Source organism: Coregonus lavaretus (genome assembly GCF_964263955.1).
Source record: "Coregonus lavaretus genome assembly, chromosome: 8".
Taxonomy (NCBI): Eukaryota; Metazoa; Chordata; class Actinopteri; order Salmoniformes; family Salmonidae; genus Coregonus; species Coregonus lavaretus.
The window spans coordinates 7,273,192-7,289,966 of record NC_139995.1 but is presented as its reverse complement, the minus strand read 5'-3'; the positions used below and the strand labels follow the sequence as shown (position 1 = coordinate 7,289,966).

Genomic DNA, 16,775 nt, shown 5'->3' with positions numbered 1-16,775 from the left:
GTCAACTTAGTGTATGTAAACTTCTGACCCACTGGAATTGTTATACAGTGAATTATAAGTGAAATAATCTGTCTGTAAACAATTGTTGGAAAAATTACTTGTGTCAGGCACAAAGTAGATGTCCTAACCAACTTGCCAAAACTATAGTTTGTTAACAAGAAATTTGTGGAGAGGTTGAAAAATGAGTTTGAATGACTCCAACCTAAGTGTACGTAAACTTCCGACATACATATTAATATCCGACAAATAATATCCTTATAGCAATACACAGCCTGGCATAAATCCCATATCTAAACAGCCTAGTTCTTAAATAGCAGATGGCTACACACTTAGCTCAACTTTAGACTACTATGGAGGTATTGAAAATGACAGACTTTATTATGCCTTTAAGTCATCGAGGACAATGCTTTGATCACAACATCCGTCACAAGGAGAGAGGTGACATTTCAGAGGTTTGAGGGATTTTCAGATGTAGCAGATTTGACAACAGAGCTCACTGACACCCTTCAGCTTTGGTGTGTTGACAGTCGGTAACAGGAGTAATGGCACTTCTACTCTACAAGATAAAATATTTTCTGACCTCCGTTCTCTGGGGAATGAAAGTTCAGACAAATGCAAGGATGAAAAACAGGATGGATCTAGGGAAAACCAACTATCTATGAAAAGATATTCAGCTGATGAAAATGAGACTTATTAAAAACTAATGTCTATTGAGAGATCAGATTGTTCCCCCTGGCAGTTACCATTTAGGACCATCAAGCCAACGCTAACACTTGTAATAAAAAGCCCTTAACTTCATAAAAAGGTTATCTCTCTCTCTCTCAATTCAATTCAATTCAAAGGGCTTTACTGGCATGGGAAACATATGTTCTCTCATTCATTCATTCATTCACATCGACTGTAATGGCCCGTTCCATTCAGGATCACAGTAAAGGACAGGGGGGTAATGAGATGAGAGGATAAATGGCCCTATATCTCCTACTTTCTTGTTATGGTTTATTGCCCCTCTTAGGAGGGAAATGGTTTAAACCACATCAGCCACATCTTGACAGAGAGGAGAAAAGTTTTGAGATATGAGATGACTGGGAAGGAATGGGCGAAGGGAAAAAAGGTTGGGGTAAATTCAGGGCGACTGAAAGAAAGGACTATAGATTGAGTAAAGGGCATTGAATATTGACCTGGATCTATATTGACTGGGCGAGGGCAATGTGTGCGAAATGGGTTTTATAATTCATTTTGAAATATCATCCAGAGTCTAGTGGTAGCGCTGCTGCTGACTCGGGACCACACATTGCCCCTTGTGCCTTCATATGTGTATCTGTCCCCCCTCCTCCCCGTCGCAACCCTTTCATTTGTGACATTCTATTTCAATAAAGAGTAAATACCCCCAAAAATGTTTTGTGTGTAAGCACCTGAGCCTGTGAACTGCGGAGTGATCTAGGATAGTGGTAGTGGGTGTTGTGTGCGAAGGAGATGCTGACAGTAAATTGATTAAGTGCCAGCTCCAATCAAAATAAGAAATTGCAGCAGAAACAGCCAGTCTAGTGCAAATACTGGGAATAGTTTGAAAGCACCTCAAACAGTACTCAGACTTAGGGACATCCACACACACAGCACCGTTTTGTAATGATTCCTACAGTATGTTGAAGATATAACAAATATTTGTTGGTCTGATGTGTGTAATGAGGAGCATCCACATGCTGTTTCTTCCAGTTATTGAGAAGCATGCACATATTAAGAAACTGACTGTTAGAGCTGTTAAGGCTCCATGGATTGAGGAGGAATTGAAAGATGTTATGGTAGAGAGAGATTAAGCAAAAGGAGTGGCTAATAAGTCTGGCTGCACAGTTGCTTGGCAAACTTACTGTAAATTGAAAATGTAATGTATGTGACTAAACTGAACAAAAAGTACAAGAAACTGTGTTATGAAACTAGTAAGTTCAATTATATAAAGTATGATGGAAATAACTTGAGCCCTTTAAATGAAATTATGGGCAGAATGACTAATTCAACTCCATCTTTCATTGAATCAGAAGGCTCATTCTATCAAGGCTCAGGCTAAGACCCAGAAGCAGACACAGGAGGCAGATAGTACGAGTCTCAGAGTTTATTACATAACAAGGGGCAGGCAAAAGGTAAGTCCAGGCAGGAAAAGAGTCATAATCCAAATCAGAGTCAGGCAGGTACAGGACGGCAGGCAGGATCAGGGTCAGGACAGGCAGAAAGGTCAGAACTGGGAAGACTAGGAAAAACAAAAACTAGAACTGGAAACAGGAGACAAAGGGCTGTGAGATAGCGGTTTAATCCTAGACACATGAAAAGTGGGATGTATGCGGAGGGTGCGGGCAACAGAAGATGAACAGCAGGGGGGCTAAGGATTTTAGAGATGGGGAGAGGGCTGATGAAATGGGGGGGAACGTTTACGGGACTCCACCACAAACTGACAGGACCGGTCCGGATGGATTAAGATGGGGGCTGTAGTGAATCGATGTTTGAGGTCCAAGAACGCCAAGTCAGCTGCTGGAGACCACGTGAATGGAACCTTGGGAGAGGTGAGTGCTGAGAGGGAGGAAGCCAGGGTGCTGTAACCATGGATGAAGCGGCGGTAGAAGTTAGCAAATCCCAGGAAACGTTGCAGCTGCACTCTGGATGTGGGTTGAGGCCAATCCACCACCGCTCTCACCTTGTCTGGATCCATCTGTATGTGTCCTGCAGTGATGACGTATCCTAGGAAGGAGATGGTGGAGCGATGGAATTCACGCTTTGATGAAAAGCTGATTCTCCAGGAGATGCTGAAGGACCTGTCGGATGTGGAGGGTGTGCTCTTGAGCTGAACGGGAAAAGACAAGGATGTCGTCGAGGTAGACAAACACGAACCAGTTCAGCATGTCCTGGGGCACATCGTTGACCAGGGCCTGGAACACAGCGGGAGCGTTGGTCAGTCCGAATGGCATAACCAATTACTAATAGTGCCCGCTAGCCGTGTTAAAGGCTCTCTTCCACTCGTCTCCTTCCCGTATCCGAACCAGATGGTAGGCATTCCGAAGGTCCAACTTTGAGAAGATGGTCGCTCCCTGAAGAGGTTTGAAAGCCGAGGAGATGAGTGGTAGAGGGTAACGTTTTTTAACCTTGATGTCATTAAGGCCCCAGTAGTCGATACACAGGTGCAGGGTTTTATTATTCTCCACAAAAAATAACCCCGCGCCAGCGGGAGAGGCAGAAGGACGAATACTCCTTGCAGCGAGAGAGCCCTCAATGTACTCCTCCATAGCCTTGGTCTCTAGATCCGACAGGGAGTAAAGCCACCCCCGAGGTGGTGTAGTGCCTGGGAGAAGGTCAATGGTGCAGTTGGAGGGTTGATGCGGAGGGAGAGATGTAGCGCGGTCCTTGTTGAAGACCTCCCGGAGGTCCAGGTACTCCGCGGGAATGGCGGAGAGATCCGAGGCTTCTCCCAAGCCCGCAGGAAGACGTCCCGGGGCAGGCTTTGCCGACATAAGACAATGCACAGGCTCCAACCCACGATAGAACCAGTAGCCCAGTCGATCAGGGGATTGTGCTTCTGGAGCCATGAATACCCCAAAACCATGGGTACATGGGAAGATTCTAAGAGCAGGAACTGCATACACTCACTGTGATTTCCTGATACTCATAGATTGATAGGAACTGTTTGCGGGTGACTCTGCCAATAGAGCGCCCATCCAGCGCTCTGACGTCTATGTGAATGGAGAAGAGTTGAGTGGAGATTCTCAGCTCCGACACCAAGGTAGCGTCGATAAAGCTCTCGTCGGCCCCAGAGTCAGTGTGCACCCGGAGAGATTTGGCCTGGTCACCCCACAACAGGGTGGCATGGAGAGGGGTATGAGTAATGGGAGATTGGAAAATCCCCGTACGGCTCACCAGAGTACTCGTACCTACTGATGAGCCCGGTCTTTTTAAAGGACAAGTGGAAATATTATGTAATGTAGTCCCCCAATACAGACAGCTCCTGGTGCTCAATCTGCATAAACGTTCATCCAGAGACAATATAACCCTTCCCAGTAGCTTGGGCTCTGGAGGAGGCGAGTAGACCATTCACAGTGATTCCCGTGGGCACTCAGGTGACATCGGATTCTCTCGGTAAGGTGAACATCGGGAACTTACGGGATTCCTCGAAGGCGAGGTGGGAGCAGTGGACGAGCGAGTGTGACCAGGAACAGACCTCCTATGTTCCCGTAGCCGCCCATCGATCCGTAAGATCAAGGTGATGAGGGAGTCGAGGTCCATGGAAGCTCCCGGGCTGCGAGCTCGTCTTTAATCTCCTCCGATAATCCATCAAGGAACGTGTCGAAAAGAGATTCCGGGTTCCAGGCACACTCAGCGGCCAACGTGCAAAAACCTACCGCATAGTCTGCCACACTATGGGAGTTTTGACGCAGTTGGAATAGCTTCCGAGCAGCCTCTCTATCCAGACAACGAAGAGTCAAACACCTTCCTTACTTCTGCCACAAAATCCTCCAGCCTAAGGCAAATTGTGGATTGTTGCTCCCACACTGCCGTAGCCCAGGCGAGTGCCCTCCCGGACATCAGCGTTATAAAGATACTCTATCTTTGAATGGTCCAACGGAAATGAAGAGGGCTGCAGCTCAAAAATGAGGGAGTGCTGGGTGATAAATGCCCGGCAGGTTCCGGGATTCCCAGCATAGCGCTCTTGAGGAGGTAAGCAGGGTTCTCGGGAAGCCGGGGTAGGCTGGGGAGAAGCACCGCCGGTAGCGGAGTTACTGAGAGTCTGAGAGGTTTCCGTTGTGGCTTGCTGCCTAATAGATAGTCTGCGGAATTGTTCCAAAAATGCACTGACAGCATGGTCATGGTGTTCCGTCAAGGTGTGGAATCCTTCCATAAGGTTAAGTAGTAACTCCTTGTGTTTTCCAATGGTGGCTCCTTGTGAGGAGACAGTGTTGCAGAGCTGGTCCGAGTCTGCTGGGTCAGTCATGGCCAGTTCATACTATCAAGGCTCAGGCTAAGACCCAGAAGCAGACATAGGAGGTGGATAGTACGAGTCTCAGAGTTTCTTACATAACAAGGGGCAGGCAAAAGGTAAGTCCAGGCAGGCAAAGAGTCGTAATCTAAATCAGAGTCAGGTAGGTACAGGACGGCAGGCAGGATCAGGGTCAGGACAGGCAGAAAGACAGGTGAAACAGATCAGGGTGTGACACATTCATCACAAAACCTTTTGATATTGCCAATTATGTTAATGACGATTTAATTGGAAAAGTGGGCAAACTCAGACATGAAATGCCAACAACAAACTGTGAGCCATCATATTTATGCATAAACACCAAATAATGAAAGAAAACATTGTAATTTAGAATTCTGTAAAGTTAGTGTGGGAGTGTTGGAAAATTATTGTTGTCCATCAATAATGAGAAACCAGCTGATATTGACAACTTAGATGGAAAGCTACTGAGGATGGTAGTGGACTATATTGCCACTCCTGTTTGTCATATCTTTAATCTGAGCCTGAAGAAAAGTGTTTGTCATCAGACCTGGAGGGAAGCTAAAGTCATTCCGATACCCAAGAATGGTAATGCACCCTTTTACTAGCTCTTAGCAAACCTTTGGAAAAAATGGTGTTTGACCAGATTCAATGCTATTTCTCTGTGAACAAATTAACAACTGACTTTCAGCATGGTTATAGAGAAGGGCACTCAACATGTACTGCACCAACACAAATGACTGATGATTGGTTGAAAAAAATTGATAACAAGAAGATGGTGGGAGTTGTATTGTTAGACTTTAGTGCAGCCTTTGATATTATTGACCATAAACTGTTTTTGGAAAAACGTACACTACCGTTCAAAAGTTTGGGGTCACTTACAAATGTCCTTGTTATCGAAAGAAAAGCAATTTTTTTGTCCATTAAAATAACATACAATTGATCAGAAATACAGTGTAGACATTGTTAACGTTGTAAATGGCTATTGTAGCTGGAAACAGCTGATTTGTAATGGAATATCTACATAGGCGTACAGAGGCCCATTATCAGCAACCATCAGTCCTGTGTTCCAATGGCACGTTGTGTTTGCTAATCCAAGTTTATCCTTTTAAAAGGCTAATTGATCATTAGAAAACACTTTTGCAATTATGTTAGCACAGCTGAAAACTGTTGTGCTGATTAAAGAAGCAATACAACTGCCCTTCTTGAGACTAGTTGAGTATCTGGAGCATCAGCAATTGTGGGTTCGATTACAGGCTCAAAATGGCCAGAAACAAATAACTTTCTTCTGAAACTCGTCAATCTATTCTTGTTCAGAGAAATGAAGGCTATTCCATGCAAGAAATTGGCAAGAAACTGAAGATCTCGTACAACGCTCTGTACTACTCCCTTCACAGAACAGCGCAAACTGTCTCTAACCAGAATAGAAAGAGGAGTGGGAGGCCCTGGTGCACAACTGAGCAAGAGGACAAATACATTAGTTTGTCTAGTTTGAGAAACAGATGCCTCGCAGGTCCTCAACTGGCAGCTTCATTAAATAGTACCCGCAAAACACCAGTCTCAACGTCAACAGTGAAGAGGCGACTCCAGGATGCTGACCTTCTAGGCAGAGTTGCAAAGAAAAAGCCATATCTCAGACTGGCCAATAAAAAGAAAAGATTAAGATGGGCAAAATAACACTGGACAGAGGAAGATTGGAGAAAAAGAAGTGTTATGGACAGACAAATCGAAGTTTGAGGTGTTCGGATCACAAAGAAGAACATTTGTGAGACGCAGACCAAATGAAAAGATGCTGGAGGAGTGCTTGATGCCATCTGTCAAGCATGGTGGAGGCAATGTGATGGTCTGGGGGTGGTTTGGTGGTGGCAAAATGGGAGATTTATACAGGGTAAAAGGGATCTTGAAGAAGGAAGGCTATAACTACATTTTGCAACGCCATGCCATACCCTGTGGACAGCGCTTGATTTGATCCAATTTCCCCCTACAACAGGACAATGACTCAAAGCACAGCTCCAAACTATGCAATAACTATTTAGGGAAGAAGCAGTCAGCTGGTATTCTGTCTATAATGGAGTGGTCAGCACAGTCACCGGATCTCAACCCTATTGAGCTGTTTTGGGAGCAGCTTGACCGTATGGTATGTAAGAAGTGCCCATCAAGCCAATCCAATTTGTGGGAGGTGCTTCAGGAAGCATGGGGTGAAATCTCTTCAGATTACCTCAGCAAATTGACAACTAGAATGCCAAAGGTGTAATTGCTGCAAATTGAGGATTCTTTGACGAAAGCAAAGTTTGAAGGACCCAATTATTATTTCAATTAAAAATCATTATTTCTAACCTTGTCAATGACTACATGTCCTATTCATTTTGCTATATTTCCTATTCAAACTCATTTCATGTATGTTTTCATGGAAAACAAGGACATTTCTAAGTGACCCCAAACTTTTGAACGGTAGTGTATGTGTTATGGCTTTACATTCTCTACAATATCATGGGTTGAGAGCTATCTAGGTTCTTCTTTAACCTTTTACTGCAGTTGACTAAATCAGGGTTACACAGAGTGATTATTGGTAGTCTTAAACAAATCTAATTTGAAACAAAAGTATATATCTCACACACATGGTTATGGGCTTAAAAAAAGACCCCTGTACCATGTCAAATAATAGAGTTGAAATTTATTCAATTTTGAGTTTGCATCCCAATATTACATTTTACATACATCACAGAAGACTGAAATATAACAAAGCTGTTCGACATAGAAACAGAGGATTTTCGTCTATAAAAATAAATAAATATCTTTATTAATAACATTCCACTCAGGAGACCAAAAGGGGCGCTTTTGGTCATTGACTGCAGGAAAGGACTACTGGAATGTTCTCTAATGTAAAATATGTAAAGTGTGGTATTCCGCAAGGCAGCTGTCTTGGTCCTTTACTGTTCTCTATTTTTTATTAATGATCTACCACTAGCCTTAAACAAAGCATGTGTGTCTATATACGCTGATGTTTCAAGATTATACACGTCAGTAACCATAGGTAGTAAAATCACTGCAACCCTAAACAAAGAGTTGCAGTAAGTTTTGGAATGGGTTGCTAGTAATAAAATAGTCCTGAACATACAGTATCTAAAACTAAAAGCATTGTATTTAGTACAAATCATTCCCTAAGTTCTAGACCTCAGCTGAATCTGGTAATGAATGATGTGGCTGTTGATCAAGTTGAGGAAACGAAACTTCTTGGTGTTACATGAGCATGAACCTACAGGATCGGGTCACCGCCTTGATGTTAGCGGAGAACGACAGGGTGTTGTCCAGGGTCACGCCAAGGCTCTTCGCACTCTGGGAGGAGGACACAACGGAGTTGTCAACCGTGATGGCGAGATCATGGAACAGGCAGTCCTTCCCCGGGAGGAAGAGCAGCTCCGTCTTGCCAAGGTTCAGCTTGAGGTGGTGATCCGTCATCCATACTGATATGTCTGCCAGACATGCAGAGATGCGATTCGCCACCTGGTTATCAGAAGAGGGAAAGGAGAAGATTAGTTGTGTGTCATCAGCGTAGCAATGATAGGAGAGGCCATGTGAGGATATGACAGAGCCAAGTGACTTGGTGTATAGCGAGAATAGGAGAGGGCCTAGAACTGAGCCCTGGGGGACACCAGTGGTGAGAGCACGTGGTGCGGAGACAGCTTCTCGCCACGCCACTTGGTAGGAGCGACCGGTCAGGTAGGACGCAATCCAAGAGTGAGACACGCCGGAGATGCCCAGCTCGGAGAGGGTGGAGAGAAGGATCTGATGGTTCACAGTATCAAAGGCAGCAGACAGGTCTAGAAGGACAAGAGCAGAGGAGAGAGAGTTAGCTTTAGCAGTGCGGAGAGCCTCCGTGACACAGAGAAGAGCAGTCTCAGTTGAATGACCAGTCTTAAAACCTGACTGGTTTGGATCAAGAAGGTCATTCTGAGAGAGATAGCGAGAGAGTTGGCTAAAGACGGCACGCTCAATAGTTTTGGAGAGAAAAGAAAGAAGGGATACTGGTCTGTAGTTGTTGACATCAGAGGGATCGAGTGTTGGTTTTTTGAGAAGGGGTGCAACTCTCTCTCTCTTGAAGACGGAAGGGACATAGCCAGCGGTCAAGGATGAGTTGATCAGCGAGGTGAGGTAAGGGAGAAGGTCACCGGAGATGGTCTGGAGAAGAGAGGAGGGGATAGGGTCAAGCGGGCAGGTTGTTGGGCGGCCTGCCGTCACAAGTCGCAAGATTTTATCTGGAGAGAGAGGGGAGAAAGAAGTTAAAGCATAGGGGAGGGCAGTGTGAGCAGGACCAGCAGTGTCATTTGACTTAATAAACGAGGATCGGATGTCATCAACCTTCTTTTCAAAATGGTTGACGAAGTCATCCACAGAGAGGGAGGAGGGGGGAGGGGGGGGAGGATTCAGCAGGGAGGAGAATGTGGCAAAGAGCTTCCTAGGGTTAGAGGCAGATGCTTGGGATTTAGAGTGGTGGAAAGTGGCCTTAGCAGCAGAAACAGATGAAGAAAATGTAGAGAGGAGGGAGTGAAAAGATGCCAGGTCCGCAGGGAGTCTAGTTTTCTTCCATTTCCGCTCAGCTGCCCGGAGCTCTGTTCTGTGAGCTCGCAATGAGTCATCAAGCCACGGAGCTGGAGGGGAGGACCGAGCTGGCCGGGAGGATAGGGGACATAGAGAGTCAAAGGATGCAGAAAGGGAGGAGAGGAGGGTTGAGGAGGCAGAATCAGGAGATTGGAGGGAAAAGGATTGAGCAGAGGGAAGAGATGATAGGATGGAAGAGGAGAGAGTAGTGGGAGAGAGAGAGCGATGGTTGCGACGGCGCATTACCATCTGTGTAGGGGCAGAGTGAGTAGTGTTGGAGGAGAGGGAGAGAGAAAATGATACAAAGTAGTGGTCGGAGACTTGGAGGGGAGTTGCAGTGAGATTAGTAGAAGAACAGCATCTAGTAAAGATGAGGTGAAGCGTATTGCCTGCCTTGTGAGTAGGGGGGGACGGTGAGAGGGTGAGGTCAAAAGAGGAGAGGAGTGGAAAGAAGGAGGCAGAGAGAAATGAGTCAAATGTAGACGTAGGGAGGTTGAAATCCCCCAGAACTGTGAGGGGTGAGCCATCCTCAGGAAAGGAACTTATCAAGGCGTCAAGCTCATTGATGAACTCTCCAAGGGAACCTGGAGGGCGATAGATGACAAGGATATTAAGCTTAAATGGGCTAGTGACTGTGACAACATGGAATTCAAATGAGGAAATAGACAGATGGGTCAGGGGAAAAATTGAGAATGTCCACTTGGGAGAGATGAGGATTACTGTGCCACCACCCCGCTGACCAGATGCTCTCGGGGTATGCGAGAACACATGGTCAGACGAGGAGAGAGCAGCAGGAGTAGCAGTGTTTTCAGTGGTAATCCATGTTTCCGTCAGCGCCAAGAAGTCGAGGGACTGGAGGGTAGCATAGGCTGAGATGAACTCTGCCTTGTTGGCAGCAGAACGGCAGTTCCAGAGGCTGCCTGAGACCTGGAACTCCACATGGGTGGTGCGTGCAGGGACCACCAGCTTAGAGAGGCAGCAGCCACGCGGTGTGAGGCGTTTGTGTAGCCTGTGTAGAGAGGAGAGAACAGGGATAGGCAGAGGCATAGTTGACAGGCTGCAGCCGATGGCTACAATAATGCAGAGGAGATCGGAATGAAATGAACTAAACATCTGGGAAAGGAGAGAGCGGGGCCTCCCTCACCACAACTCCCAAATATAACTCTCCCAACTTCCACCTCAGAAACTATAATTGTTGTAAACTACAGCGGTTCAATGTTTTCTAGGAATAGACTAACTTAGTTTATTCAGCTAGCTAACTAGGTGCAGTATTATTCCGTGAAAAACGTCTGGGCACCTCGTCATAAGACGCCACAGCCAGCTAGCATGCCGGTCTCCAACAACACGGTTTAGCGCCAATACTCAGCCACAATAAACCACCAGTGTATCAACACGCAAGCAGATCGTTCGTGTCCGTGTCTAACGTTGTGGGTTAGTCCCGACAGCTTGAGCGAGTCCGTCGTCAACTTATTCAGCCAGTTAGTTAGCTAGAATAGTTAGCAAACTAGCTAGCCATTGCTTTCAGACAAAGAAGAACCCCTCCTTTCACGGCACGAACACACAGAGAGAGCCAAACTAACGTTAACTAGTCACTCATGTCCCGAATTCCTTGAACGACACGGGCTATCAATATGTAATAAACAAAACACAAGTGTAGGTTATGACTTACCCCTAGCAGCTACTGTTAGCTAGCCAAGTGCAAAGCTAGCCACTGAATTGACTCAGCCAGTTTGCGTCTGTTCGCTCGGTCGTTCCAGCTATTGTTTACTAGTAGCTATCCAGGTAGCAACAAGCTAGCTAAATTTCAAGCACAGTAGCCACTTGCTACCTAACGTTAACGGTTCAGACAATGAGGTTAGAAAACAGCTGAATGGTAGGCAATTATTGTATGTAATTATTAAATAACACATATAGAATCATGTAGTAACCAAAAAATTGTTAAACAAATCAAAATATTTTTTATATTTGAGATTCCTCAAATAGCCACCCTTTGCCTTGATGACAGCTTTGCACACTCTTGGCATTCTCTCAACCAGCTTCATGAGGTAGTCACCTGGAATGCATTTCAATTAACAGGTGTGCCTTCTTAAAAGTTAATTTGTGGAATTTCTTTCCTTCTTAATGCGTTTGAGCCAATCAGTTGTGTTGTGACAAGGATAGCCCTATTTAGTAAAAGACCAAGTCCATATTATGTCAAGAACAGCTCAAATAAGCAAAGAGAAACAACAGTCCATCATCACTTTAAGACATGAAGGTCAGTCAATACGGAACATTTCAAGAACTTTTAAAGTTTCTTCAAGTGCAGTCACAAAAACCATCAAGCGCTTTGATAAAACTGGCTCTCATGAGGACCGCCACAGGAATGGAAGACCCAGAGTTACCTCTGCTGCAGAGGATAAGTTCATTAGAGTTACCAGCCTCAGAAATTGCAGCCCAAATAAATGCTTCACAGAGTTCAAGTAACAGACACATCTCAACATCAACTGGTCAGAGGATACTGTGTCATTCAGGCCTTTGTGGTCGAATTGCTGCAAAGAAACCACTACTAAATGACACCAATAAGAAGAACAGACTTGCTTGGGCCAAGAAACATGAGCAATGGAAATTAGAATGGTGGAAATGTGTCCTTTGGTCTGGAGTCCACATTTTTGATTTTTGTTTCAAACCGCCATTGGGTTTGTGAGACGCGGTGACGGTGAACAGATGATCTCTGCATGTGTATTTACCACCGTAAAGCATGGAGGAGGAGGTGTTATGGTGTGGGGGTGCTTTGCTGGTGACACTGTCTGTGATTTATTTAGAATTCAAGACACACTTAACCAGCATGTCTACGACAACATTCTGCAGCGATACGACATCCCATCTGGTTTGGGCTTAGTGGGAATATAATTTGTTTTTTAACAGGACAATGACCCAACACACCTCCAGGCTGTGTAAGGGCTATTTTACATAGAAGGACAGTGATGGAGTGCTGCATCAGATAACCTGGCCTCCACAGTCCCCTGACCTCAACCCAAATGAGATGGTTTGGGATGAAGGAAAAGCAGCCAACAAGTGCTCAGCATATGTGGGAACTCCTTCAAGACTGTATTCCAGGTGAAGCTGGTTGAGAGAATGCCAAGTGTGCCAAAGCTGTCATCAAGGCAAAGGGTGGCTATTTGAGGAATCTCAAATATAAAATAAATATATAATTTGTTTAACACTTTTTTGGTTACTACATGATTCCATATGTGTTATTTCATAGTTTTGATGTCTTCACTATTATTCTATAATGTAGAAATAGTAAAAATAAAGAAAAGCCCTTGAATGAGTAGGTGTGTCCAAACTTTTGACTGGCACGGTATATACACTGCTCAAAAAAAAAAAAGGAACACTTAAACAACACAATGTAACTCCAAGTCAATCACACTTCTGTAAAAAAAAAACCTGTAATGAGTAGGTGTGTCCAAACTTTTGACTGGTACTGTATGTGCCCCACCAGACATGCCACCAGTGGTCTCTTCACAGTCTCCCCATCCCTCTTTCCATCCCTCCCTCTATCCCGAAATATAAATGTGAATATTTTACCATTTCCTATTTTTATATTATTTCTGGATTAATCTCTAATGAGGTAGTCTGGAGTTCATTCTCTCACTCATAAATTAGCAGTGTGGCTAAAGAGCATTTCATCAGTTGGAAAATTGGATGATGATTATGTTTCTCTTAAGTGCTCCAGCAATCAAATTGCTTGTTATTCAGCTGAATGTGAGGGTGTCATGCACCCCTCGCCCCTTCTCATCTTCCACACACACACACACACACACACACACACACACACACACACACACACACACACACACACACACACACACACACACACACACACACACTGTGCTGACACGCTCAGAAACATATACACACAAATGCACACATGCACACACACACACACACTGCTATAGAGTGAATTAATTACCAGGGTCACTTGAATATGATCGTGACTACAATGCAATTAGCAGCAATTCCCATGTCTTAAATGTACATTGTGTGTGTGTGCACGTGCGTGCGTGTGCACGTGTGTGTGTCTGTGTGTGTGTCCAAAGAAAATATATTTAGTTTGTGCTTTGCGTATAAATATCTGTTGGTGTGTAATGGAGTTTGACTTGTAGGTGTAGTTACATGTACTTCTCTTGTTGATTTTTCGCTCTCTCTTCTCCATCCCCATTTCAGGACCCAGATCAATTTCACTGTGGCCATCGATTTCACTGCATCTAATGGTAAGTGATTCTAAAGGCTGTATGTGTGTGTGTGTGTGTGTGTGTGTGTGTGTTTGTGTGTGTGTGTGTGTGTGTGTGTGTGTGTGTGTGAGAGAAAGAGGGCTAGAATAAATTGTGATGCTCTTCCACTGTCTCACTTCTGAGGATACGTAAAGTGAGAGAGAGTGAGAGACAGAGACACACACACAATGCAATTAAGGGTATCTCTCTTTGTCAATTACAAATGGTGTGCAGGCTCTAGAGCAGTGGAAGTCTCAACCTATTGTTCACCCATCTTGGAATACCTGAGGGTCAAATGCCGACCCTTCTACCTCTCTCTCGTTTTCATTTTTGGTGTTTATTTGAATGCTGTGTACTGTATATTCCACCTCAGGACAACCACAACAACAAGTGGCACTTGACGAACTGTATGAGGCTATAGACAATGAGGAAACCATGCAGCCGGAGTGTGCTTTTCTTGTTACCAGTGATTTTAATTCCGCGTCACTAGGACACTTGATGCCCAACTTCTATCAACAAGTCTCCTTTGCCACTAGGGGCGATAAAGACCACAGTTACTCAACCCACAAGCAAGCATACAAGACCTTTCCTCATCGCCTCTTCGGCAAATCAGATCATGACTCTGTACTCCTGGTTCCTGTTTACAAACAAAAGCTCAAACAGGAAGTAACTGTGACGTGCTCCGTAGAAAAATGGCCTAGCGAACCAGAAGCTATGCTGCAGGACTGCTTTGCTACCGCTGACTGGGACTCCGCCGATAGCATCGACGAGCTAACCACCTCCGTCATCAAGAAATGCATTGCCGACGTCATCCCCACAGTGAAGATTTACTGCTTCCCCATTCAAAAACCCTGGATGAACACAGAGGTGCACACTAAGTTAAAGGACAGAGCTACTGCTCACAGGGCTATCGCAGCCAACCCTGAGGCTACGGCTGACGACACAAACGCATACAAGAAGTCCCGCTACGACCTCCGCAGAGCCATCAAACAGGCAAAAGGGCAATATCAGAACAAGGTGGAATCCTATTATAGACGCATGTGGCAGGGGCTACAGTACATTATGGAAGGATTATACAAAGGAAGACCTAGCCATGATCTGCCCAACGATGCCTCTCTACCAGACGAACTCAATGCATTTTATGAATGCTTCACCAAAAACAACACAGAGCCCTGCATGAGGGCCCCCGCTGATCCAGAGGACTGGGTGATCTCTCTCTCCGAGGCTGACGTGAGTAAGGTTTTTAAACAGGTCAACACTCTTAAGGCCGCAGGGCCAGACGGTATTTCAGGGCATGTCCTCAGGGCATATGCTGACCAGCTGGCAGGCATCTTCACAGACTGATTACCTTCATTCCTTTTCCCCAAAACTGCTTTGAAAGGCTGGTCATGGCACACATCAACTCCATCATGCCAGACACCCTGGACCCACTCCAATTTGCATACCCCCCTCAACAGATCCACAGACAACGCAATCTCAATCACACTCCACACTGCCCTCTCCCATTTAGAAAATATGAATACCTATGTGAGGATGCTGTTCATCGACTACAGCTCAGCGTTCAACACCATAGTTCCCTCCAAGCTCGTCACCAAGCTAGGGACCATGGGACTGACCACCTCCCTCTGCAACTGGATCCTGGACTTCCTGACGGGCAGGCCTCAGGTGGTAAGAGTAGGTTTGCTGATGACATGCTGGTGGTAGGCCTGATCACCAGCGGCGATGAGAGCCTATAGGGAGAAGGTCAGGTGGTGTCTGAGAAAGGCCCGAAAAATTGCCAGAGACTAGCCACCCGAGACATGACTGTTCTCCGTGCTCCCGTCCGGCAGGCGGTACCGGTGCAGCAAGGCTCAGACCAACAGACTCCTAAACATCTTCTATCCCCTGGCCATAATACTATTAAATGGCTAACAACTACTGCTCTCCCTCTCCCACAGACAAGCCACACTGACTCTATGTCAATCCACAGGTCTCTACCCACTCAGAATCACCTTCACTGTCACGCTTACTCACACGTACACACTCACAAACTCATTACTAACGCCACACTGCTGCTAAAATTATTATTGATTAGATGTATTACTACCACTACATTGCTGTTCATTGATTGCCATTAGTATTTATCCTGCTACTGGTCACTATTACTCTTGTTTACATTACCATTAATATATTCCGGCTATCAGTCACTTTTCAGGCCTGTTTACATGTATATCCACCCATCAGGCCTACATTTAAATTGTTTGTCTTTTAGCAGACACTCTTATCCAGAGTGACTTACATGAGCAGCTAGGGTTAAGTGCCTTGCTCAAGGGAAAATTGACAGATTTGTCATCTAGTCATCTCGGGGATTCAAACCAGCCACCTTTTAGTTACTGGCCCAACTCTCTTAACCGCTAAGCTACCTGCTGTCCAACACTGACACTCTTGCACACACACACACACACACTCACATTAACACCCACACACTAAAACTTACATACACACACTCACCACCACTCACCATTTATACTACTGCCATACTGTTTACTATTATTATTATTATTTATCCTGCTACCAGTCACTTTCTCCTCATTTCTGCCATGTATATACAGTCGTGGTCAAAAGTTTTGAGAATTACACAAATATTAATTTTCACAAAGTCTGCTGCCTCAGTTTTTATGATGGCAATTTGCATATACTCCAGAATGTTATGAAGAGTGATCAGATGAATTGCAATTAATTGCAAGTCCTGCACCTACTTTAATTGATGTAAATTAATATGTAATGCTCCGTTGAGAATACATTGTAGAATATCTCTTAAAGGCAGATTTTTTCATTTAGTTTGGGAAGCCAAGATAAAACGGAACTGTTTTCAACTGTAGAAATAGGTTGTCAGAAATGGCGTGTCCCAAGAGTGTGTGTATATGTGTTCAAATGTGCGTATGGGTAGGCTTGTACCGTATGTGTGGGCT

General features: G+C 45.0%; 1 protein-coding gene across 3 annotated transcripts in view; it reads left to right on the top strand.

The window, feature by feature from the left end:
• Positions 1 to 16,775, top strand: part of LOC311133774 (copine-5) — a gene marked incomplete at both ends in the record, with an annotated part of 271,494 nt that overhangs the window by 220,705 nt on the left and 34,014 nt on the right. For all 3 annotated transcript variants that reach the window (XM_084167331.1, XM_084167329.1, XM_084167330.1), the window contains one exon: positions 13,778 to 13,824. In XM_084167331.1, the coding sequence (XP_084023457.1) occupies positions 13,778 to 13,824 (47 nt within the window). The remainder of the gene's footprint in view (positions 1 to 13,777; positions 13,825 to 16,775) is intronic.